The sequence below is a fragment of the Ochlerotatus camptorhynchus genome, unplaced genomic scaffold (assembly GCF_037179485.1).
Source record: "Ochlerotatus camptorhynchus isolate MF236.1 unplaced genomic scaffold, CSIRO-AGI_Acam_v1.1 ptg000139l, whole genome shotgun sequence".
NCBI lineage: Eukaryota > Metazoa > Arthropoda > Insecta > Diptera > Culicidae > Ochlerotatus > Ochlerotatus camptorhynchus.
The window spans coordinates 593464-620620 of NW_027040629.1; the positions used below are offsets into that span (position 1 = coordinate 593464).

Consider the following 27157-nt stretch of genomic DNA (forward strand, 5'->3'; position numbering starts at 1 on the left):
CGATGACAGCAATATATGTAGGTGCAGAACCGGTTATGATGACATCAATCCCGCAGTTTGGCATTGCCCGTGTATTGACGCCTCCAGAGTACGTCTGTTGGATACCCTAGTGGCCCGAGGTAGGCAACCCTTCCGTGAAGTAAGAGATGTATTGGGAACCTGTGATCTTCCCTACATACAGGCAATCTACGAATTCATTTGTTTGTCTGATGTTAGAATTTGAGGTGACCATCCGCTCCTTTCCACACATTTTTCAGCCATTGTGTCCCAGTCTTATTATCCTTCTGTTTCTGTGCTACTTGCCCCTGCCCAGTCAGCATTTGGTCAACCGTTCGAGAGTAGTATCTGAAGGAGGCTTCAGAAACCTGTTTCCTACCTAGCTCCTTCCAATCGAAATTGTTACCCATTAACCTCGAGCCCACCACGAGTAATTTGTACCAAAACTTACCTAGATTTACTGCTGTTTAAAATGTTAATTAAAAAATTACGGATTTTTGGCTCCACAAAGTGTCACACACGACTGAGCCTAGTAAATAAACAAACTAGTTAAAAAATTGTCGCCAAAGCAATCTGGATCGTATTATTTGAATAGTCCCCTGTAACGGAGAGCTATCAGTTCATATTCTCCTTCTTTCTCTCATCCAGAGAGAGAGAGAGAGAGAACCTTCAAGTTAACGGAGGAACATAATTGCAGCAAAATAAGAATTCCGCTGCAGTGATACCCTCTCCGGCCGTGAATTTCGGTTGCAGTAGCGCTTGTTCTATCATTGATCAATAAGGATCAATCTTTTGTTTGTCTCCGCCGAATGCGCTCTGCTTCGTAGATCCCGAAAAAAAAATCCCTACCAACACCATCGTATCTTGCTACCTAATTGAAGAGTCTCGCGTTTGCAGATTCAGTATCGTCGTCGTACGTCAATTCGAGAGAGAAGGACAGTGACTGTGATAGCTACCTTGTTATAATGCCAATCATTTCATTGAGAGACCGCGACCAGTGAACTACCCACGGTGTTGCTCAACGTTATCTAAGCTATCAGTCAGTCAGGTCGTAAACGGGCCGCGGAATGGATTTCTCGCTAATCTTTACCGTTTCGGTGCGTGAAGATGGAAGAAAATATATCCAGTAGAAGCATAAAACTAAATCCTTTCTAGGAAATTTGATTACAAAGTTTCGGTGTGACGGAAATCGAACGGTGCTGCTTTTTGCGAAGTGCTTCAACCTGAGGTGGTTGTTCGTTAATCTTTCGAATTGATATCGGACCGTGGCAGTAGCTTATCAAACCATTGTTGGGGGAAAAAGTGATAAAGGAAGCACAATTTTGGCAATAAACGTCACAGACAAGAGGCAAATTGTGCTGTTACTACAAGGCATGAATTATTTTTTTTCTCACACTTGACTCAATTGCAGTATGAATGATCACACTCGTGTGCGTGCAGTGGAAGTACTCCATTGAAGAGTATGCGTACTGATGTGTAGAGGCAGATCGAAATATATGAATTAAAAATTCTTGAATCAATGACATTGTTATATCATGAAGGTGTGTAAAAGAGAAGAGGAGCAGCGAGGAAATGCAGTCAAATCGAGTGTAATCTGATGCCAGCCTTCAATGTGCAGTGCCAAAATTGCCACTGCTAGTGAGCTGAAGAGGTCGACTGAAGGCAGTCAGTCCTACGATAGTGCGCCATAGAATGTGAGCAAGGTGTTAATTATGGTCAAAGCTAGGTGCAGCTGAAACACATGATTTCAGTTCTGAATGGGCCTACGATTAGTTAAGTGTCGCCATCTTGCATGTATTCGCGCAAATCTCTTCTCTTCCAATAGGAATCAGTCGTCAGTCTGCTCTTGCATGCTGATGTCGTCACAAATATTTTCTCGTGTGTGATTTCTGTGCAGTGTGAGAAGAGTGAGGAGTTGGAAAATTTTAGCTCGTGTTTTCGCGTCCAGAAATCAATGTTCTGCAAGTGCAATTTGGTGTAAACGATGGCGTAATATCAAATACAATCGATATACTACCCGAGGAATAGCAGGAAATGTAAAAAAGTTCACAAAATGAATGAGAACTTCGCGGCTGCAGCTGCCGCAAAACAAATGCCAATTGAAAAGCTAGTGCGTGTTGGATATTACGAACTTGACAAAACCATCGGAAAAGGAAACTTTGCTGTAGTAAAACTAGCATCCAATGTGATAACAAACTCAAAGGTAATATTTTACGCTGAAATATGTAACGCCCGAGGGCTATAAAGTAGTTCTTTTTTATCATTTTCCATCTGAATCGAGTAGGATTTTGACAAGCAGCCATTATTGTGCGAAACATCAATTTCGAACCCCGATAACGACCGCGCTCACACACACCACAGCAGTGCATTCTCGACTGGTTTCGAACATTGAATGTCAAAGCTGTGTTTTGAATTTACATACGTACCAAATTTGCACCTCTACTCGAAGAATACAGGTGAAATTTGGAATGCACGATGGAAATATAATATCATCTTGTTTTCCCCAATAGAAAACCGCCATTTTTCATCACATCACTCGGTTGAATCCAGTAAGAATTGTCCTCCGGGTACACATCCGAATGTGTGTTCAAACTTTGTAAACATTACGATAGATAAACATACATACGTAGGTATAGGAACGCGTGTGTCGCGGCATTTAGCGTCAGAGGGCAATGTTTTCTTTACCAATTTATCATCGTGTTATAAAAGATGTTGAGTAAAATTTCCATGACACAACAGTGTAGATAGATAACAAAGCATTAATAGTGCTAAACATTGGTCAGCTCGTGACGTAACGGGTGGAGCGGCACTGGCTGTTGTTACGGGCTGAGTTGCTTGACTGATAGAATTTTCCATGTGGTGTGGCGACATTTTTTTTTGGGGTCGTAATCTTACTAACCCTTAACCGATTCGTTCCCATGGGCCTTGTCAGAGTTAGGGGAGGGCGATTTTTTTTCTATGGATGTTTGGCCGAATGCACAGCACAGCACCTAGAACCTAAAACTGGCCAAAATAATAAAAAAAAACTTTTTTTTTAGGTTTCAATGTTGTTTTATTTTTGTGTTATTCAAAAATATATGCTGCACAAAATAACAAAAGTTGAAATCTGTTCAAACATTTTGGGAAGTGTTTAAACATTGCCATAACTTAAAGCCAAATTTTATTCAAAAACTATCTATGATGTACACAACATGATAAATGTTCAGTATTTATCAGAAAATGAGTTTTTTGTATTCAATGCCAATTAGTTGATGGATAATGTTCTCAACATTTTACATTTTAATGTTAGATTTTATGTTTTAAAGAAGTTTAAAAATTGTGATTTTTAACTATTTTTGTACTTTTTATTGTTAAAAGGTTGTCAAATTCCGCGTGATTCGATCATATAATTTCATGTTGGTATGAACTCATTAGTGGTTAGAGCTCATCCGGACTTGTCCGGGTTGACGTTTGGGATACTTTTGAAAACCGTATGTTCTACATCAGTTTAGGGAAAAATTTTATCAATAAAATTCTTTTTTGAATTTTTTTCAATTAGATTAAAAAAGATGCCCACAGATCATACATTCGGTAAAAACCCACTCCGGTGGCACTAAAGTCGTCCAATAACACTTTGCTTGAAGTCGATTTTTTTGGCTCTTTGGTTTGATTATACGTCAGTTCATGACAGCTGAGTTTCAGCTCCGTTTATGCGTTTGTTTGAACGGCGATTGTAACGTTGTGGTATTGATGAAAATTTATCAAGTGATTACTGTTTTCAATTGTTCTCTCGGTGTTTTTCAGTTGTGTTTCTATCGCTTTATGAACATATAAGAATGAAGTGCATGAAAGTTAGTTCACGCTGGCTTCAAGAATCAATGACCGTCCTATGGAAGAAATTCTTCGCTAAGCCATGACGAAGGCTATCACTGGCGGCAGCTTCAATAACCAATGGCCGTGCCAGAGGATTGAAAAATAGGCCATCCAACAGGCGGATGCGCCAATGAGTGGGGAGAAAAGCCCACGAAATGTTAATGGCAGGGAGTTGGCATTTCCACTCTCCTCATCCATTTTGCTTAAATCGAGTGCCATGGTGAACCCTTCCGTACCCAGCATTTAATGTTTCATATAATAATGCTTAAGTCCAGAGAAAAATAAAGGATAGATCTCACCCGATATGTTGTAATGGAATCCATGACATCACGGTGATTTCGAACAACTCCCATCAGAGCTAGTATATATCACGGCAGTCATGTGACAATGAGAAAACAGATCATCTCACTATCACGAGACGACGCTACCTATCATTAGCTTTCTTGTCATTTTCCAATAATCAAGCACTCATGAGAATAATTCTTATGCGGTTTTGACATCAAAATTTCTAACTAATTTAGATGAATTTAAGCAAACAACGGTATGTAATCGGTAGAGTGATTATATTATTAAGATTCCCTCGGTGCAAGTAACTTTAATAGCAATAAATGAGCTAGTAATTAAGATGATCACAACACTGTCACGTTCTGTCATGACAAAAAATTCGATGAGCTTTTGAAGAAAATTTCTATCATAGTTTTAGAAGTATTTCTGTAAATATCGCGTGAGATCTTTCATTGAAAATGACATTGCTAGCCGTGGCTCCCATAGATATACTGTCGCTACTTTTTCAACTGGGGTTAAAAACAGATCTCTTACCGTTCCTTCGTCACACAGCAGCGGAAACCCCCAAAAATAACTAAACATGCTCTAGCTGCTCCGATTACAGGGATCGCAGCAGAGAAAAAAAGGACTGCGACTACTTTCAGGCTTCAGTTCACCAGTACACAGTCAGCCCTTCACCGGCCGAATCAACTCGCAACCAACGCCGAAATCAGAACCGACAATTTCAGCGACCGAAAACAAACGCGTCTAAATGCGGCCACGACACACTTCGATTGCATTTCTGATACACAACCTCAACGCACAAACACGATGTCGTCATGACAAGCGCCTTTTTTCGGGAGACGGAACATCAGCCCGCAGTAGCAGCGCCGGTGGTTTAGTGGTAAGCGTGATTACCTCTCACCCCAGCAGGCCTGGTTTTGAGGCATAACATCTCTGACCACGCCTTCCTTCGGAAGGGAAGTAAAGCCGTTGGTCCCCGGTTCATGAGTTGATGATGGGTCAATAGGTAGGGTCCAGGTGTGGGAGCTGCCTCCCTGGAGTTGGTAGCATTCGAGCTCAGCACGGAAAACATGATCGACGGAAAACAAACCAAAGGAAAAAAACCAGCCCGCAGCAAGCAAAGAAAAGAAAAAAATGCACACAGAGCACGGCACAACCCAACAAACATTGAGCGCTGAATAAGAGCTTATTCAGACAAAAATATGCTTTTTCAGCTAATTAATAGCTTATTCAGCATTTAACCAGCTAAAATTGTTTGTTGGGAAGCTGAACTGCTAACGTTGATAGCCAAACGCGAACTCCAGAATGAACACGTTCAAGGCTTGGTTCTCCAAAACCTCATGGAATTTTGAATTCGCATACAATCAAAGATTTTTCATCAAATAATGAGCCTAAATGTTGTCTCTGTATGTTGAAAAAATACAAGAACCCTGAGCAGGCTTGCTATTTCTTCACAAACTGAGCGCAAAGAGTAAACTTTACAGCTTATCAAATTGAGGAGCAAGATTGCAAAGCTTCATGAAAACACATTCATATTGAGGCAATGATGCAAAGTGCTGAATTTCACTAGCCACCTGAGGTCAGTATCAGTTCACAAAGTTTGAATATCAATATCATTCGCCTCAATGTCAGATCTTAAAAAAAAAACTCATCACTAATATTAAAACAGTGCAACGGTTACACAAAAGAGTAGATTTATTGAGTTAAAAGTATAATTTTGAACTTTTCCCTAGTGATATTCATATGGATAGTAATGTCAGAGTCGTACCGCCTGATATCATGCCTACTACGAATATCAGTGTCGGAAGTGAAATTTGGTGCTAGCCCAACATCTTACGTCGATTGACATTGTTGACAGCACGCACAGCAGCACTGAATTCAGTTAAACACAAAACGAAACGGAGAAAGAGTGTAACGCTTAGATAAAGTTACTTTCCTCATTTTGCTCTTTAAATGAGAAGCTTTTGAATTTGCTCCCGGTGGCGAATGACGTAGAAAAAGGCGCAAAAGACAAATAAAAAAAGTATCATCCGGCATTGGAACCAAGGACTCTGGGATCCCAAGGCACGGACTTAACCAGTTAGCCCAAATAAGTACCAAGTCAAAAAGTGTCTCAAAGAGGAATACAAAGTTGTTTGCCTCAGTTTTATTAATATTGAGGAGACCATCCGAAGAGCCGTCCTCAGTTTTAAAAAAGGAAAGTCAAAGCAAAGCGGAGAAGAGCGCATGGTATTGAAAACTAACTGAAGTGGATCTATAACTGGGAATGAGGTTTTAAAAATTCTCTAAATCATCATGGAGTTTAGATCTTGAAGTTCTACAAATTCAATAGCACATTGTACGAAGTCTCGATAGGATTTTGAGTCCCTTAGAGCTGCCCGTTGGATTGGGAGTGAAACGGTGCCGTGGTGATGTGTTGAATGCCGTTTGTACTACAAAACTCGGCAAATTCGACACTCGTAAATTGGGTACCGTTGTCGGAGACGACTGTTTCCGGCATTCCAAAACGTGCGAAGAGGCTCCGAAGGATCTTGATTGTTGCTATAGCTGTGATGCGGTTCGTCTGCACAACTTTCGACCATTTGGAGAACGAGTCAACTACGAGAAGGTAATATTCACCGTCGAGAGGTCCTGCATACTCAACGTGCTCACGTTGCCATGGACGCCAGGGAACAGGCAAGGCCTGAGCAGGTGACTTGGCAACACTCGCGCAGTGTCGGTACGCTTTTATGTACTCCGCAATCTCGACGTCTATAGACGGCCAGTAAACGTAACTTCTGGCAATGGCCCTCATTCTATGGATTCCAGGGTGCCCTTGGTGCAGTTGATACAAGCAACGTTTGCGCAGTTGCCTTGGAACGACGAGCCTCTCACTGAAGAGGAGGTAGCCCTGGACGGTCATGAGAAATTCGTGACGCTTGTAGAACTTTTGCAACTCGCGATCTGCTGTCCAACCCTGTTGGACGAAATTGTTAACTTCGCTGAGGACGGGGTCCTTCTGGGTGCCTTTCTGAACGTCGTTGAAATTTAGCGGAAGAACATTGAATGAATCAAAGGTTTCTGACCTCACATCATCCTCAAGCGAAACTGCTGCTATGACATAATCCTCGTCTGGTTTGGCCTGTTGATTAATGAGACCAGACAAGACATCCACTTGACCGTATTTCTCCGTGGCCACATATTCGATTGTGAAGTCATACATGAGGGCCAACCGTTGCAGCCGGTTAGCAGTGAACACGGGAATACCCTTTTTAGACCCACAAATCCACAGCAGAGGTGCATGATCCGTTTGCAGTCGGAGCTTTCGGCCGAACACCATACGATGGAATTACGTAACAGCGAAAATTATTACCAAACCTTCCCTATCAGGTTGGCTATAGTTTCGCTCAGCATGAGTTAGCGCTCTCGACGTATGCAACGATGACTGATCGTTGCACCTAGACGGATTGATGACGCATTAGCCGAGACATTGATCTCCAGAGCGGGGTTATAGTGCATCAATAGTTAGTTGGACGTCAAAATTTCCTTGAACCTATCGAAAGCGGACTGGCACTCTACTGTCCACTTGAACTTTGTTCCCGCCTTCAACAGCTGATCCAACGGATATCGAATGGCACGCATATTTGGCACAAACTTGCTATAAAAATTTACGGCTCCCAAAAATGCGCGAACTCCTGGCACATCAGCAGGTTCTGCCTGATTGCTTCTACCTTCGTAGGGTCAGGTTGAACTCCGTGCTAAACCAGTAGGATCCCCAGGTACTTTATCTGCGGTTTACCGAACGAACATTTCTCAAACCGCGCGGTAAAACCAAACTTCTGGAGCCGCTGGAAAAGTGCGTTCAAATTCTGCCAGTGTTCTTCTTCATTCCTTCCCCCGACGACAATGTCGTCGATGTAGCCGCAGGTGTGCTTGAGTCCTGCCAGCATAGCATCCAATACCTGCTGAAAAGCTCCAGGCGCGAGCCGATTTACCTCGTATATGCCCCGGTGAGTATTTATAACAAGGAGCTTAAGGGATAATTCGTCCACCTCAAGCTGGAGGTATGAATCGGACATGTCGATGATACTGAAGATTTTACAGTTGGCAAACTTCACAAAAATGTCCTGCGGTAACGGGAGAGGATACTGGTTCGGTTGTAAAGCTTCGATTAACACAGTGGAATAGTCTCCACATATCCGAATATAAACATCAGGATATTGGGTAATCAACCGATCCACGATCGTAGATGAACCTGACACTATGTTACACAACGCACTAATTGGTACCGCATCCAGTTGGAATGACTCAACTATATCCAACCCCAAAATTTGCAGGTCGCAATCCACCACAAAAATAGTACCCACTTGAGTCACATCGTTTACTGTCACTGGACAATCAAATTCTGACATAAGCTTGAGTTTATCTCCAGACGCTGCTCTAGGTTTCACTGACGGTGGTCGAACGTCTACCTAGTCATTTCCAAGTGTCCACAGAAATTACACTAATGTCTGGAGCCGTATCCAATTGCAATTGCACAAACACGTCGTTAAATACTACGGAAACGAATCTTCTTCGACCACCCACCACATCAACCAATACCGTCACTGTTTTCGTTTCCACCGTAATGTTCTGAGACTTTCGCTTGAACTGTCGACGCGGACCAGGTTTCTTCGAACTCGCACAATAGTCCTCCTTGTGGTCATATCGGCTGCAATCCGAGCACTGTTGAAACTTGAAACTGCATTCCCGACTATACACACTAAGTTTATTTTACAGATTTCTGTAAAATATTACCGAAATCTCAACAGCTGAACGTTCGGTAAACAATTTTACAGTTTTCCAGATATCTGTGAAAAATTCACAGATATTTGTGAAAAATTACAGGAAATCTATGAAACTTTTTTTTTTGCTTTATTATAAAGACTTTCAGCCTGTAGCTGGTTCGTCTCTTATCTGCGAAACTGTTTAACGAACGTTCAGCTGTTGAGATTTCGGTAAAATTTTACAGATTTCTGTAAAAAAATTTAAGTGTGTAGTGCATACCACCACAGTTCCAGCACGGACCCGACGGTCTTTTTTGAGTGCTGCTTGAGAACTGCGGCTTCGGCGAGCTTCCCTACTTTGAACTTGGACGCATCCGGAATCGCTGTTGGCGCTTAATGGCATTCACTGAATTTCCACTCCTTTCGATCATAGCTGTGTCATGTCGAAGGTTAAGCAAACGCTGACATTCGGTTGACAATTTCTGCAGCGTAGCATCCGTACGTTATTTGATGTGTGTGAGAAGCATCGCCCTGATATCCGAATCTGTTTCGGACTTCAATCCACACACAAACACCAAACTTTTGAATTCTCCTTCAGAAAGTTTTCCCAACTCGAATTCCACACAGCACTTATTCACACGACACGCATATGAAATGTAGTCTTCGGACGGCCCCTTGAAAATCTGCAGACAACGGTATCACTTGCTTATCACGGATTCTGCTGCACCGAATAAGCTCTTCAGCTTAGCTACCGTCATGCTTGGCATACACAGTTGTACTCACCAACTGCTCATTTGCTAATAACTTCGCACACAGTTGACGTAACATAGTTCTTTTTGAAGCAGTAGATAGAATAGAGTTTAAGCTTGTTATAGTTTCGTAAAAACAAGTAGATTTTCATTCTAGTAATAAACTGTATATGTTTTTGCGTTGTAAAAATGAAGTGAGAAATACTCACTGAACATCTCGGACTTCAAGTGTAAAACATCATTGGCGTTGATTCAAATGTTAAAATTTACCTACTCTTTGCATATCTATAGTAAACTATGATCCTAATCTATTAATTACTTTAACGAAAAACAAATTTCAACAACTGAGTGAAAAGTTTTTAACAAATGAGCAGTTGGTGTGTACAACTGTGTATGCCAAGCATGGCTACCGTTTCCTTGAAAGTAAAATACTTGGGCACTTTCGGCATGATAAATTTGAAGGAACGTTCATGCTCGGTTGTTTCCAACTTCCGCATCAACAGACGTACCACAGACAAACAGACATAACACTCGCAAGTTGTTCATCGAATAAGCATATAGCCATATAGCCCCAAACCTGATACGAAGTTGCAGAACTCTGGAACATGGAAGCGTAAGATATGGAACTTGGAGCAATTTGGTAGTCCTGTCTGAATCCAGCTCTCTGCAATTTCTTCAATTCTCTGAAGATATCCAGAAGTTAGGTATTCTTGAAGGCAAGCTTTGAACACCTAAGCAAAACGGTCAAGTACCTACAAATAGTCGCTTAATTAAGTTAATGATAACAAGAGAAGCGTTAAATTGAATTCTTACATTTCTGAAAATACTTAACGGTCCATCAGATTTCAACAAAGTCCTCTTCTCCAGTAATTTGTGGCAGTTTCTACCTATAAAGTCATACTTGCTATGACGTTGACATGAACTTAGCTTCACCCATTGTTCAGCAGTTGTTGGATCAACTGCTTCAACACCTTTGTAAATGGCGTTCATGATCCCAAGTACGATATGGAGCACGGGTGGTGGACAAAGCAGAACAGTTCTTTGATTAGGAGCTCCACACAACATTGGTGTTTGAACGCAATTCAAGAGCCACATGTGAAAAGGGCATACAAGTTTTTAGTAAACAAACCTTTGTAGGCCCTTTTCTCGCCAACCGAGGGTCGGCCACGCAAACCAACAACATCATCGGGAAGCGGAAAGTTTCCCCTACCCGGTGATGTTGATGGGTTGCGTTTGTGTCATATGGGTGATGAGAAAAGGACATAAGGAGGTTTGTTTACAAAAAGCTTGTATGCCCTTTTCACATGTTGTTCTTGAATTGTAAAATTGCTTTGCTCGTTTATCATCAGCACCATCAGTCTTCCATTTTACGTAACTTGTGTTTATTAAGTCCAGCGTTCCTGGAACCTTGCTCTCTTTAGAAAGCAGGGACTTACTTCCCAAGTAACCAACTAGCCCGCTAATTCGCCTTTTTGCAATATAAGGCCAATATGCGTCTAATTTAAAGCATAGCATGCCCTATGTTAGCCGTGTATCAGCCTTATATTGCAAAAAGGCGAATTAGCGGGCTTGTTGGTTACTTGGGTTGTGCAGCAATATGGACAAGGATTGAACTGTGACTGTGACTGTGACCCATGATACCTAGCAAAAGATTGATGATTTTTAGGTCACCTGCGACAACCGCTTCCAATTTGTCCAACGCGAGAAGTGTCGACCAAACTTGTACAATGTTGGTGTACTTTTCCGGAATGCTGGGTATTACAGCAAGAAGAAACAACTTCTTTACTCCTGTATCTTTAGGTCCATTCTCATTTTTCCTCCTTTTCCACCAACGAACCGATATACCAGCTCATAGAAGCTACATCCAAATTCTTGCCCAAGACGCCATATTTAAAATACGTTAAACACCACCGCCATCTACTCATCCGATCGCGTCGTATCGTGAAAAAGGATACGAACACACGTAAAATCTATATTGACTTGGTTTGAGTATCACCTTGTTTAACAGATCTGATCGCTCATTTGACAAATCGAATTGCGGACAAACGATATGATCCAGTGGCATTTCAGTTCGTCGGTGCCTTTTCTACGATAGATAACGTAATCTTAAATAAGCCTCCTCCCCCATCTGCTCCTATCTTATGCCATACATCGGTATTAGATAGAAATCCTTCATGTTCAACATACTCACGTCGTTACAATATATGACTGGTTTCATCAAGACTCTTGGAGAAGACCCCTTACTGGTCTGCTCAAATCCGAATGGAAGATGTGTAACAGAAAAGAACTCCTTGAGCTTCTGGTTAATATCTTTTATCTTTTGGGGAAGATAAGAGGGAACTTTGATGTCCATTCCTCAGAGGTCACTGCTTAATTGCAATGTTTTACTTGTGCTCAAATTGCATTTGGTTTTTATTAGGAACAAGACAACAGATAGAATTTTATTACTATACGAAGTCGATGAACCTGTGACCTAACAAGAAGGACGGGCTCTTATAAAGAGTTACGGAGCCATATTCATGCCGGTTCGTGAATCTTCACCTTGCACAAGCTGCAGAAGGTTATTGTGTCATTCAAGGAGGGTACATGAATGCCGTTTGCCTTTGGAAATTTCCGAAAAAGATGCCATACATAATTTTGAAGTGCGCATCTTTTTGAAGACCTCCTTAGCTGAAGGCATCCCACGCTTCTTCGCCTTATTCTGTAGGCCGCATAGATTTGGCAATGTTACACGAGCAGCTATACATACGTCACATTGGCAATTCATTCCACTCCTCGTTGAAACACGTTGACCATGTTTATACTGATGCACTTCTATGAGCTGATATTGATCACTTAGAGAGAAGGAACAACGACTACAATTTTCTTTCGGACTCGACGTTGATAGATTACGTTGTTTAATTAGGCAAATCGATTATTTGACTAGTTTTTGCAAATTAGTCTTCTTTAGGCAAAAAACACAAACTATATCCTGATTTTCCTCGTGATTTCTTGGTTTCATTTTAGCACTTTTATAACCAACTACATGTGTATCTAAAAAGTGAACTGGATTTGACAAGGCGATTCCGAATGAACTTGTCGAAAAACAAAAACAAACACGTTGAATTGAAACAAAGCGAACCTGTTGCCAACTATTTTTTCCGTCGATCTTATTTTCCGTGCTGAGACCACCCGCACCAGTGCGTGACTATTCAGGCTGCTAGTTTGACAACTTTAGCCGTTGCTATTTTAGTTATTAACCAGTTAACGCACCGGTTAATGATTGTTAATTTATGTTTTTGACTTTCACACAGGTAGTAGCTAAATCTAGCGTCGAGCTTTAGCTGAAAGTGGTCGCAGAGCTTCGTGATTATTATTTTTTATCGATAATATTGATATACTTAACCATGAAGGTTGAAGGTTAAAGGTACAACTATTGACCTAGGGGCTTAGGAAATGGTCCTCCGTAAGATCACAAACATCCGTAAAGCTTGCCAATTCGTAAAAAAAAAGATCCTATAGATCAGCGATTTTTTTTAAATCACTTGTTGTGATTTAATCGAACTTGAATCTGTCGGAGCGGTCCTCTGGGAGATCCGGAACATCTGTAAAGTGGTCAATTCATAAAAATGATCCTAGAGCACCGTGATTTTTTTTTTTTTTATAATCACGTGTTGTTAAGCTATATGAATGAATTTGTATTTGAGAGCAGCATCTGCACCCTGCTGGCACCAAGGGACGGGACTCCGGAATATCCGTAAAAGTGGCTAATTTTTTATAAAGATTCTAAAGCTCCGCTATTTTTTTAAATGCACTTGTTGTGATGCTGCATGAATTAATTTAGATCTTGAACCAGCATGCGCACTTTGCTGGCCACGAAGTTGTGCTCCAGAAGTTTCAGAATATCCACATAATTCTTTGTTGTGAACCCTAATAAAAATACCATACAAGAACAATAACCCAAATAATAGAACTACTCCACAAATGGTTTGGATGATACCCTGGATACGTCGTTAAGCAAAATAACCATACACATTTTATTAGGGAAGCTACATGAATAAATTTGGATCGGACACCAAAATGTGTGCCCTAGCATCCAATAAAGGTCCTTCGGAAGATCCTGAACATCCCTAAAAGTATTCATTTAATGAAAAATTTTCTCGATATGTGGAGTTTGTTTTGAACTGACAGGTAAAAAAAATTCGGTCCTGATTTCGGTTATATATTTTTTTTTTTTTTATATTAATTTATTTGTACAGGCTCAATCGAATAAACTTTACAGAGCCGAGTTATCATTTGCATTATACATGAATAATGTCTTAAATCTAGAGTTAAAGGAATTGAACCGATTGCTCGCGGTCGTCTCGAGGTTAGTGGAGATTTACAATTTTTTGGATGGGGAAAGGGAGAAGGAGGTTTGAAATATGATTTATTATACAAATATTTAATTAATCCTAAAACATGAACTTATTTCTATTCATCTTGAAAACAAACATTAAAAAAAAACTACACGCACAATACACAAACTAAACACAAGGTTAATCAAACTTACAATCTAAGGTTAGTATTCTTAAAGTAAACATATATGAGTTTCATAAACTCCAGATCACGTCTAGCCAAAATATCCCGAACTGGAACATTAGGTTGTCTACCTCGAGCCCGAAGGGAATCGCATAGCTCAGATCTGACTCCACGATGCTCAGCACAAGACCAAAGGATGTGATCGGCGTCTTGGTAACCTTGTCCACATTCACAGAGATTGCTGTCTCCCAGCCCAACACGAAACAAGTGAGCTTTTAACGAATAGTGATTGGACATGAGGCGAGACATCAGACGAATGAAGTCTCGACCCACATCCAACCCCTTGAACCAAGGACTCTTCGACACCTTAGGGATGATCGAGAATAGCCATCGTCCCAAACTTCCTTCTCTCCATTTATTTTGCCAGCTGGCGAGCGACTGTTGACGATAAATGAAGAAAAATTCATTGTAGGCGATTTGTCGATCGTAAATATCGCCTTGCATAGCGCCCACCTTAGCAAGTGAGTCCGCCTTCTCATTGCCCGGAATCGAGCAATGAGATGGGACCCATGCAAAGGTGATGACAAAAGATCTTAAAGATAAAGCACTCAGAAGCTCTCGTATTTTCATGAGAAAATACGAGGAGTGCTTTACCGGCCTCATGGATCGAATAGCCTCGACAGAACTGAGACTATCCGTAAAAATAAAATAGTGATCTGGTGCAAGTGAGGCGATCGTTTCTAGCGTATAGTATATTGCCGCCAGTTCAGCAACATATACGGAACAAGGAGCTTGAAGCTTTCGAGAGGCGCTATGAAATTCGTTAAAAATACCAAAACCAGCGGACGACTCTATTAGTGATCCATCTGTGAAGAACGATCTTGCGGAATCAACTTGGCCAAACTTTGCAGCGTAAATTGACGGAACAATCATGGAACGATGATGTTTTGGGATTCCACAAATCTCCCGCGTCATAGATAAATCAAAACTAACTGATTTGCCGAAGTCGGAGAAGCATACACGATGGGGATTATGCTGTGAAGGGCTGACATCCTGAGTTATGTACACGTAGTACAATGACATAAAACGAGTTTGAGGGTTTAACTCAAGAAGCTTCTCAAAGTTTTCGATTACCAGTGGGTTCATAACTTCACAACGGGTGAGGAGCCTGTGGGACAATTCCGAAAACCGATCCGATAGTGGCAACATGCCCGCCAACACTTCGAGACTCATCGTATGAGTCGAGTGCATGCATCCTAACGCGATACGAAGACAACGATACTGGATACGTTCCAGTTTGATGATGTGAGTTTTAGCCGCCGACTGGAAGCAAAAACTACCGTACTCTAAAACCGATAAAATCGTTGTCCGGTACAACGTTAGAAGATCTTGCGGATGAGCTCCCCACCACGTTCCGGTAATTGTTCGGAGAAAATTGATCCTTTGTTGGCATTTTCGTCTCAGATACTCAATGTGGGATCTCCAGGTGCATTTGGAATCGAACCAGACCCCAAGATATTTGAAAGACATGGAATGAGTGATCGGATTACCCAAAAGTTGAAGCTTCGGTTGTGCTGGGCTATGCTTCCTAGAAAAAACGACCAACTCAGTTTTCTCCGTGGAGAATTCGATACCTAGCTGGATAGCCCAAGTAGACAAATTGTCTAAGGTATCCTGTAAGGGTCCTTGCAGGTTGACCCCTGTGGGCCCTGTCATAGACACTACGCCATCATCTGCAAGTTGTCTCAACGTGCAGTTGTCACTTAGACAATTGTCAATTTCTCTGACATAGAAATTGTACAAAAGGGGGCTTAAACATGAGCCCTGGGGGAGACCCATGTAACTAAATCGAGAAGCTGTAGAGTTTCCATGAGAAAAGCTCATATGTTTCTCTGACAGCAAATTGTACAAAAAGTTATTAATTAATGGGGAAAGGCCACAAGCGTGGAGTTTGTCTGAAAGGACTTCAACCGATACTGAATCAAAAGCCCCCTTAATATCCAAGAACACAGAAGCCATTTGCTCTTTTTTAGCAAAAGCCAACTGGATTTCTGTGGAAAGCAACGCGAGACAGTCGTTCGTTCCCTTACCCCTACGGAAACCAAATTGAGTATCTGAGAGTAGGTGGTTCGTCTCAACCCATTTGTCGAGGCGAAAAAGGATCATTTTCTCCAACAATTTTCGAATGCACGATAACATCGCGATGGGACGATACGAGTTATGATCTGACGCGGGTTTTCCAGGCTTTTTAATGGCTATAACTCTCACTCGCCTCCAATCATCTGGAACAATATTGAACTCCAGGAACTGACAAAACAAGTTCAACATGCGCCTCTTAGCGACGTCTGGGAGGTTCTTCAACAAGTTGAACTTGATCCTATCAGCCCCCGGAGCCGAATTGCGACACGAAAGGAGCGCGAGTGAGAGCTCCAGCATTGAAAAAGGCTGGCTGATCTCGTCTGCAGAATTCGTCGTTTCGCGAGGAATCATCTGTGCCGGCACGGAATCAGGACATACTTTTCGCGCGAACTTGAGAATCCACCGATCCGAGTACTCCTCGCTCTCGTTGTTTGAAGACCGGTTACGCATCCTTCGCGCCGTGTTCCAAAGCGTATTCATCGACGTTTCGCGCGATAAACCGTCCACGAATTGCCGCCAGTATCCGCGTTTCTTGGCTTTGATGAGGCTCTTGAGTTCGTGTTCAAGAGTCGAGTACGCTTCGAAATACTCGGGTGTTCCGCGTTTCCGGAAAAGCTTAAACGCGTCGGACTTTTTACGATAAACCTCAGTGCATTGCTGGTCCCACCAAGGGGTAGGAGGTTTCCTACGAAAAGACGTTCCTGGAACCGGCCGAGTTTGAGCTCGAAGCGCGCTGTCCAAGATCAGATTGGAGAGGAAGTTATATTCCTCCAACGGTGGAAGCTCTTCTACCGACGACACGGCTTCATCTATCGCGGTCTTGAACGTTGTCCAATCGATATTACGGGTGAGGTCGTACGCGACGTTAACGGATTCCGACGAATTGAACCCACTGGCAATCGAAATGCCGATCGGCAAGTGATCACTACCGTGGGGATCCTGGATCACATTCCACGTGCAATCCAACGATAATGAATTAGAGCAAAGTGTGAGGTCTAATCTACTTCCATTTGAGGATGGACCAGCCAGACGTGTTACTTCTCCATTGTTAAGAATTGTCATATTAAAGCTGTCGCAGAGGTCATATATCAAAGTAGAACGGTTGTCATCATGCAGTTCCCCCCAGCCTGTACCGTGGGAATTCAAATCTCCCATAATCAACCGTGGAGCAGGAAGTACCGAACAGATATCTGAAAGTTGTTTGCGATTAACAACGGCTCTAGGAGGAATATAAACAGAAGCAATACAAAGGCTCTTACCTTTAATAATAGCCTGACATGCAACAACTTCAATACCTGGAAATTGTGGAAGATTCACTCTATAGAAAGAATGGCACTTTTTGATCCCCAAAAGTACCCCTCCTCCACGCGAATCCTCACGATCCAGTCGAATAATGTTAAAATCATGAAAAGGAAGATCGATATCTGAAGAGAGCCAAGTTTCACATAGAGCAAATGCATCACAATCATTATTGTGAACCAAAAACTTAAACGATTCTATCTTAGGAATAAGACTTCGACAATTCCACTGTAGAACAGTGATCAAATCCCCGACCTCGTTTGGAAAATTATCCATCGAAGGAGATGATTGCTGCAAGGAGGGGCCACTTCAATGTCAACTGCTTCAAGAGGGTTTTCACAGTAGGAAGCATTGCCAGAACAATGCTTTTCAGAGGATCAGAAATATCGAGGTAATTGAGGATACTGTCCACAATGTTATCAAATGAGAACAACCCAGATGAAGAAGGGGCTTGTGTTCTGAAAATTGGGGCATCGGGGGTTTTGGATGTCCCCGGGAGAGGTGGAAAATCCTGGGTATAATCAGTTCTGCGGAATCCAGGAGGAGTAGAAGTCTCCTTTTTTCCACCACTCCTTGATTTGGGCAAGCTGATTTGGGGTTCTTGATCTGCAACTTTCCGCGAACGGATGCGTTTTCGTTTCCGGGCAGAACCTTCCGGAAAACTGAAAGAAACTCCCTCCTCAGCCAAGTCAGAGCCAGACTCGTCATCTGACAAAAGAGCGAAGGGATTTGTTTCGTTGGTCGATGGCTTGGCTGTCTTAAGCATTTCTGCAAAAGACCGCCTGGAACGTTCTTTAAGAGAGCGCTCTAGTTTTTCCCCGCGTTGTTTATACACCGGACACGACGAGAGACCATGAGGAGGAGATCCTTTGCAGTACACGCATTTTGGTGCCGTGACTGTGCAGGCGCCATCCTCGTGCTTCTCCCCGCATTTGGAACAGCGTGCCTTGCTGCCACAGTGAGAGGCCGTATGTCCCAACTGTTTGCAGTTTTGGCAGATCATGACCCGAGGAACAAACAAGCGCACAGGTAGCCGAAGTTTTCCCAACTCGATGTACTGAGGAAGGGCTGAACCAGAAAAGGTCACGCGAAACGAGTCTGTGGGGGTAAAACTCTTTTTACCCTCGCTGACAGATACTGAGCCCAGTTTTTGGACATCCAGTATCTTCACCGGGGGGAGCAAGGGGTTCTTGAAACGGCCAACCGCCTGCTTCTCCAAGATCTCGGGGGTCAGACTCGCTTCGGTGACCACACCTTCGATCTCCACATCACGAGCTGGTATGTAAACCCTGTACTCGAGCGTGAAGAGCTGGGAGGCAGCAATCTCGTTAGCCTGCTTCAGGTTAGAAACGACAACACGAAGTTTATTATGCCTAACCTTCGTGATTTCGGTCACGGCCGAGTATCGCTTCGTCAGATCAGTGGAAATTTGCATCAAGTTCAAAGGTTTGTTTTTGGGCTGAAAGTAGACAACCCATGGCCCAGTCGAGTCATCTGGATAGGCTCGCGATCGGGGGCTTTTCTGAGACGAACCATGAATGACAGGACGTTTTCGTCTTTTCTTGCCATCGAGTGGCAAACTGGTGTCATCTTCCGACAAAATGTCCATATCGTCTTCTGACGAGACGTCCATTTTGCCGTACTAGTGGGAGCGGTAAACGCTCTACCACTGAAACGATGCTTAAAACCACACAGACACAATAAACAGAAAAAAACTACAAACACAGAAACACAAAATTAAATTTAACTGATGGGCGAGAGAAAGAAACAGAAAAAAAAACTTATCTGCTATACTACTACCACCGAGTGATTACACAGCAGCAGCGGAGCGACGCGCAGCGTGGGTGACCTTCGATGCGCGTGTGCGGGCGATCTTTGTAGTGGTGTGCTTGTATTAGGCTCGGCACTCAGCTGGACACACGATGATGGATGACCGGTATAAATGCGGAGGCAGATGGTGACACTCGATGACGATGATCTGTGTGCAGGTATGCGTGATCACGCACCGATGGTCCGCAAAATGGTTGGCGAATTGGCAATCGCAAAAACAATTTTCCTTCCGATGATGCCGAAAACACACTTTCTTCTCAGAAAAAACTCACTTTCAGATAATTGTTTAGCCGGGTACTATGCCAGTAATCACTAAGCGAGAAAAAACTGATAATTTAAACCAACCGAATACCGAGAAAACTTCCGAAATACCGGAGCGCGAAACAAGTCGACTGTACTTCTTGCTAGGTCGCAGTGGGATGATTTCGGTTATAGATATCAAGAAAACTCTTTATAGCATTTAATCATGAAACTGCTTTGACGAGTTTCTCGTAACATGAAAGCAGAGCAAGTGATTTTCAACTATTTTCAATTGAAAAACAAAAGTGACATTTCACAAACAGCAACGCTTGGGTTGGTTGCTATCGCGTTACCAATTTTTTTAACCCGCTGTTCACCGAGAGGCAGATTGTTATTTCCCGCACTTGAAAAGCAACCCCCGGTGCGGTTGCTGCGTTATGGAGGAGGTTGTTAGGATAACTTTAGCACCGCATTGGTGCCGTTGGTCTAAGCACCAATGCTACCGACGCCAGGGAGGCAGCTCTCTGGCCTGGACCTTACCTATCGACCCATCCACTCATGAACCGGGGACCAACAGCTTTAGATGAGATGTTATGCCTCAGAAAATCCCGGTGGCGGCGACTTGGATTGAACCCAAGCCTGCTGGGGTGAGAGGTAATCACGCTTACCACTACACAACTGGTGCCGCTTACTGTTACCAACTTGCACACTAAAGTTATTCATTGAAAATAAAAGATAATTACATTAAGGTGATCCAAGAGACGTTTCTCAGTGGAACTGAGAGCTAGAAATCTGGTGTTAATGGTGCTGAATTTCAAATCTCTAATCTAATCTAATCTAACACCAACACAGCCAGTTCTTGAAAGCATCATGGAACATGATATATAGGGTAGAGAACTACTTCGGCCTAATCGCCCATTTTGGGCCTATCGAGCAGAAATCTTCAAATAAATCCATGATTTCAGAGTAAACAAGTCAATTTGTGCGTTTAGTACGATACTTTAGTTAATAAGCTACGGAACGTCGTCAATGAGAACGCGTGATATGAAGGCTTGCACCCATTATCCCCAAAAACAAAAGAAGCGCTCCGACCGAATCATGTTTTATCTTCATCCGATAGGCCGAAGTGAATTCATTGGCCTTTGAATGGCGTTTCAATACGTTAGGCCGAGTTTAGTATCCGTAGGCCGAGTTTGGCGTCAAGAAGCAGTGTTAGACTTTTGACAATATATCAACGATTGGTTTCTCTTTATCAAATCCTACGGTACGTACGGAATGGTAAATAAATTTGGAAGCCATCAGTAATAATAGCATTCTGTTTGGTGCTATGCTAGATTAAGAAAGACTAAGTGCGGGTTGTGCTTAACAGGCCGGAAATGGGGTAGTTAACCCTATACCTACATCATTTTTCTTGTCTATTTGATATATATTTCACATTGAAGATGCGTCACACATATCAAAACGGCCAGGCCTACTGTGCAGCATTTTATGGGCAAGATGATTCAGAAAACATCAGGCTTGTTTAAATCGATGATTTAAACACGATGCTTCAAAATAATAAAATGAGGGTCAAAAGTTATTGGTAAACAAAAAAGTCAGCTGATCGCAACTGTCTCGTGGACAGCTTTATTGTAATATTTCAGGAGGAAAAGTCAACATATTAACACCAACCCCCCCTCTCACTACTTCTTTTTCTTTACTGTTTCCAATGCTTAACCCTCTCTTTCCTAGCCCCATACCTGTCTAATTTAAGCCAATGGTTTTTGTTTTTGTTTACTCTTTATTTGTTTTAAATTCAAAATAAATTACATTTCATTTTAACCTAGGTGCTCCAGTTACTACAGTAACTTACCAGCCTTAATTGTTATGATATATATCTAAGTATTTTTACATTGTTCCTCTCTTGGCAATTCAGTATTTTAAACAGGTTTTTTAAACCTGCATTAAGTCGATAGATGTGTAGATACTGCACACTGCATTCTAAAGTCAATGATCTTAAGGAAAATAATCTTAAAAAAAAGTACCTCAAGACCCCCCGACCAATTATTTTCAATGAGGTCGCAAATGATACACGCAAACCAAAAATCTATTACAATAAATGTTAGTTCCGTTTCCTATCATCCTCTGTTCATGAACATCGCAACGAATGTTAGGAACTGACCATGCAAGCGATGTAATGGTTTTTTGTCTTTTTTTATTTCGTGTTAGCTTGGATATTTCTACTATACCAGTAAGATTGTAGAACAACGCACGTTGTAGAACATTGTAGAACGACGCACACACTTGCCTCGAATGCCTCTATTACAATGAATGTTAGTTCCGTAATGGTTTTTTGTCTTTTTCATTTCGTGTTCTATCTACGCTTTCGACTATACCAGTAAGCTTGTAGAACGACGCACACACTTGTCTCGAATCTCTCCAGCAGAAAAAAGCATACGAAGTCGAGCATTTTTATTTCGTGTTCCATCTACGCTTTCGACTATACCAGTAAGCTTGTAGAACGACGCACACACTTGTCTTGTCTCGAATCTCTCCAGCAGAAAAAGCATACGAAGTCGAGCATGCGAGAAAATGAGCGCTTCATATTTGCTTTTAGGCTATCCATATTCAGGAGCATGGAGAGAGCAGTGGAGAAAGCACGGGTCTGAAAATCGCAACGTTCGTGGTTCGAGTCCAGTCCGGCAACCAAATTTCTATTTTTTTCAACACAATAAATTTACCTCACTAATACACTCTACATTTTTCGGTCTCCAATTTTCTTGCATTGGACCGCAGCTAGGTATATCGCATCCTCGGTTCATGCGGTCTCCACTAACATCCTCTGATGATGAATCCCACATAATTGTAAGCGAATCTTACATCCACCGGTTGGGTGTAGGGAAAGGCCTCTACTTGCATGAGCCAAAATATCGGACTTGCCTATTTTTTTGATGTAGGACTACGTCTGTGATTTTTATACGGGGGTACACTTTGTGAAAACCGAAAATGGAACATATAACAAAATTATGAAAGATTTTGAACGTTAATAACTCAGCTGCACCTGAATCAATTTCAATAATTGTATCACCAATCAATCTGAAATATTCCTACGCATCTATTAAAGATGAGACTTTATCATTTTTCAAAATGTTACTATTTAAATTGCATGGATGTACAACTGTTGCTATGATAATTAAAATTATCACCGATTGCCTGTGAAAAGCGATCTACCTACCACAGATTTCAATGTTGAATTCCATCCGGTGAGTGGTGGTGTTCTCCAGTTCACAACGATAGGTTGCTTGCAAGCAGTGAGCTGCAGCCCACATGATTATCCATAGAAGGAGGAAGACACCACACAGCTATTGATCGGAATCAGTAGCTCTTCGTGAGTCGCTTGTCGTTTTCGTTTTTGCGGTGTAGCACCGGTGTAGTGTAAGCAGGAATAAGTGCGAGCCTTTGACAGCTCAATATAATTTGTTTGTAAACAAAAGTGCATCCTATATCTACACCTTAAATTATTTCGGTGTACGGCAGTGTAGCAACGAAAACGACACATGTCATACTATTCCTACTCAAAACACACGCTCCTGCTGCAGTTAACAAATAAGATTCACTATATAAGACCACGAAGTCCTACGTCACCATTGCGTACAACCCCATAGGGCTGTCCCTTGTAGTTTTTGAAATAAAGTTCTCTTTAAAACACACCGTGGAATCGCTATTCGCGAGAAATCAAAGTTTAAAGTCATTGTTTTTACAATTGGCAGTTGCTACAAAGGCCCTTTACACATTTTGCTCTAGAAACATTGTCGGTTTATATTCGACGCAACTGACAGCATGATATTATAGCTGATAATCTGACGCCACATGTTAATTTTTATCTGGTATGACAATATGACAATATTGGTGATTTTCCAAGCGTTGGGAGAGTGGGCCTCAAACCTCTCGAAAACTGTCCACGTAGTATATGGACAGCCCCTACTACATATTCAAGTTAAACAATGAAAAAGTCATGTAAAGCCAAACTGCATTTCGCGCAGTTTGTTTGTATTTAGAGAATATTTATGAAGTCATTGGATTTCCTTCATTTAATTGACAAATCGGGCTAAACATTAGCATGTGTTCAAAGTACGATCCGTCAGCTAGCACATCCGATTGCGTTTTGATCGTGCAACTTTCCACAGTCAACTGTGCTCGTTCATATTCCTCTCACTACAAACCATAAAGGCACGCTTATCTGAAATTCGTCATATTCCATTATTAAATACTTTATTAATGTCATAGAAACATGTTGAAGCTGATCATGAAAAGTGTCCGAAGAAGAGAGTTTAATATCCAGACTATTTTTGGTGACTCGAGAGACGATAAACAACTTATGTATGTTCTCGGGAATCCCCGGGTATGAAACACAGTTTGAAAATAGTTACGGGGGTTCACGTTCATTTTATTTGCAAAGTTGGTGAGGACCATCATCGAAATACTTCGCTAGTCCATACTAGCAAAACTTCGGTTTTGACATAACATGGCGTTCCAAACAAACGTGAATAAGTGCATATGATCTAGTAACTATGGTTACTCTATCTCGCAATATTGGCAAACTCAATCCTCTTCAAAAAAAGTTCGAATTTCCTACTCGTGATGATTCCTAACTAGTGTTAATGAATAGGTGATGGATGTGTAGAGCATGTGACTTAATCTTCGGTTTTGTGACGTGAGTGACCGAATGCAATAGCCAACGACTAACAACAGCTGAACGCATAATCTTTCGACAAAATCTGAACCTGTGGGTCAAAGCAAATGACGTGGGAGAATTGTAAATTTATGCTTGAATGGTCACTCCTTGTTATGCGTCGCACTCAGGCATTGTCAATTTCGCCTGGGATGAATAGCTGTTCACAAGCTTACCCTCAACTAAGTGTAATTGAGCACTTGTACAAATTTCAAATCAGAGTTTCTAGATCTGTGACAATTTTAAACCCACAAAAAAGTCTTCGAATGAAAATAGACTAATCAAATTCAAAACCTGTCCTGTATGCTTGAGTAAATTACCAAAAAACCGTCAACCAGAAGAGCAAACCGATGTGAAGTAGAATATTTGGTTTAGCAATTATTGTTGCAACGCTTTTTCCTATACAATCAGGTGTCGCATCGAATAAGCAACTGTTTCAAGGATTGCCTGTTCAGCTCGAAATCGTGAATATTCTCCGTCCCTGACAGTATTCAATAGAAGCAATTCTTTCAACTGAAAAGTGATTGCTATATGTTCTTTGAATCCTTCCGTCCGTTCGTAAATTCAACCTTGGAGACATGGACAGACCGGTGCAGCCTAGTTTCAAGGAAAAGAGAAAATATGTAACTGTTTCAATAAAAAAAAAAACTTTGCCGAAAATAACCTCGGAAAGAAAATAGTTATTGCAGAAAAAGGACATACAGGGAAAGGTACACATTCGCTCTATTTCCACTAGTGCAATCGTAAGAAGGACTTTTCTATATTTATTGATCCAGTGGCATGCTGCTGCTGGGCGCTGAGCTAAACATCCGGAAGAAAATTCGCTAGTAAGTGAACCATAAATAATTCCACACACAGACAAACGGCCGAGGGACTATTCTGGTGACCTTATAGAATTTTTTCGCTAATTATAAATGCAAATAGACTCCATTTTAATAGGGGAAAGCAACGTGAAGGGAAAATCTTCGCAATTTTTGGTCCTTCGAATAAATGCATATTTTGTTTATTCTTAGAGGAAGGTTGGCGTTCAGGAAATTGGAATTGCTGTATATCAACTGGAAAGTTGGATATAGTAACACTGTTTACGCTGGATGGTTGTTTAGATTGTGATAATTTTAAATTAAGGATTACAGATATAGTGTCAACGAGATAAATGAAAGTGGGTTCAAATATCAATTAGATAAATTAGAGGTGTCGCGTGCCTCATTTTTTTACCTGTGTACCAAATTGTATTCGTTTCAATTTACCACCATATATTAGATTTTGTTTTATTTTTCAATGCTCCGTGAAATCGAGGGATACATTCTCAATTGTTATATTAATCACTACCTCACGTAACATTTGAAGGGTCTATCGTCTTTCGTGAACAAAACTTGTATGCAGTGTTGGGAAAATATCAAAAAATCAAATCTCACCATCGCCCAAGATCACGCTTGATTTTCGTAGACAAAAATCAACAAGCAAACTACTGCGGTTGATATTGCAAGCTGTGATATCGCAGCTCGGAATATCAAGCTAACAAAACTCACCAACTGCAAATCTCACCAAACTGTGGAGAGATTGAGTTTGATGATTTTTGCTTTACACCCGAATGCAACCGAAACTTCCAGACGGCTTGCAGCAATCCCTTCGCGTCTGCCATCGGTGAAGATTAAAAAGAGATAGCAAACTATGCTTTCTCTTTCTAAAAATACGATGTACAATGGAATCATTTTTGCGTCGAGTCAACTCTCAACTTGATTTTTGCACATTGTGAATAGTCTCGCAATATCAAAGGAGCTTGTAAAATCAATATCAAGCATGATATTTTGTTCCAATAGCACGCGTGATATTGCGAACGCATGAGAGCGGCAAAATATCAATTGATTTCTGATTTTGCCAACACTGCTTGTATGGCCCTTTTTGCGTGAACTGAAATACGCCCACGGAAATCAAAAACCAGGAAGGGGATTTACATAAATTTATTCTTGTTTTTATCACCAGACTAACTCTTTCTACTGATGTTTAATAAAGAATATCCGTCAAACACTCCCGAAAGCATTTTTGGCTAGAAGACAGTGTCGATATCTAGAGAAAATTTCATAAAGCCAGTGAGTAGTAAACTTGATTAATCAACGCTATCAGAATGAACCAAAGAGGCTCAACCAGCAACCATCGGTAATTATGAGATATGCAATTGGCAAGAGAATGAGAGCAAGTAATATTTTCTCTTTCAACGCGAGAAAAGGTGGGAAAAATGAACATTTTGAGAAAGCTGTCTCAGTTCCTCTGTTTGCCTACAATCAGATATCCAAGTGCACAGCGAGAAGTGCACGCTTTAGACAACCATACCATCACCAATATTCTTCTAATTTAAACTCACACATTCCAAAGCGTACCAGACTGCTTTTTCCGTGTTGCTTCCGTTTAGCGCGTGCTTGCTTGAAAGTTTCAATTAAGACTAATGGTGCAAATTTTATCTCCAGGTGATAGAAGGTCTGGCAATCACTTACCTTACAGCAAGCATTTGACCTTTCACAAATTTTCCACTCGTCACCAAAAAAAAAACTCGCTTTTAGGTGCACTATTTAACGAGTTTACTCATGGTAGTGATATCGACATGTTGAGAAATCGATACATTAGGGATTAGGCAGACCTTCCTCAATTTAGCCCTACTATTAAATAGTGTAATCATGGTCACTTGTGTTCTGGGGTTTAGACGTATAGCTTGCTGTGACCAGAAAATCTATAAAAATCTACATGCATTATTTTATATTATTTGCACCTCTGTCGTGCCTCCCTTAGATCAGTCGGTAAATGCGCAGCAA

At 41.5% G+C, this 27157-nt stretch overlaps 1 protein-coding gene across 4 annotated transcripts in view; it reads left to right on the forward strand.

Annotated features, from left to right (window-relative positions):
- The first annotated feature begins 896 nt into the window (after positions 1 to 896).
- The window catches only part of Sik3 (Salt-inducible kinase 3), a 48794-nt gene continuing 22533 nt past the window's right edge, over positions 897 to 27157 (forward strand). The window contains exons 1-2 of one of the 4 annotated variants that reach the window (XM_065221138.1): positions 898 to 1691; positions 1823 to 2200. In XM_065221138.1, coding sequence (XP_065077210.1) covers positions 2051 to 2200 — 150 coding nt within the window. In that variant the 5' untranslated portion in view covers positions 898 to 1691; positions 1823 to 2050. Of the gene's footprint in view, positions 2201 to 27157 lie in introns of all 4 variants that reach the window. The other 3 variants (XM_065221139.1, XM_065221141.1, XM_065221140.1) reach the window with 3 other exon arrangements.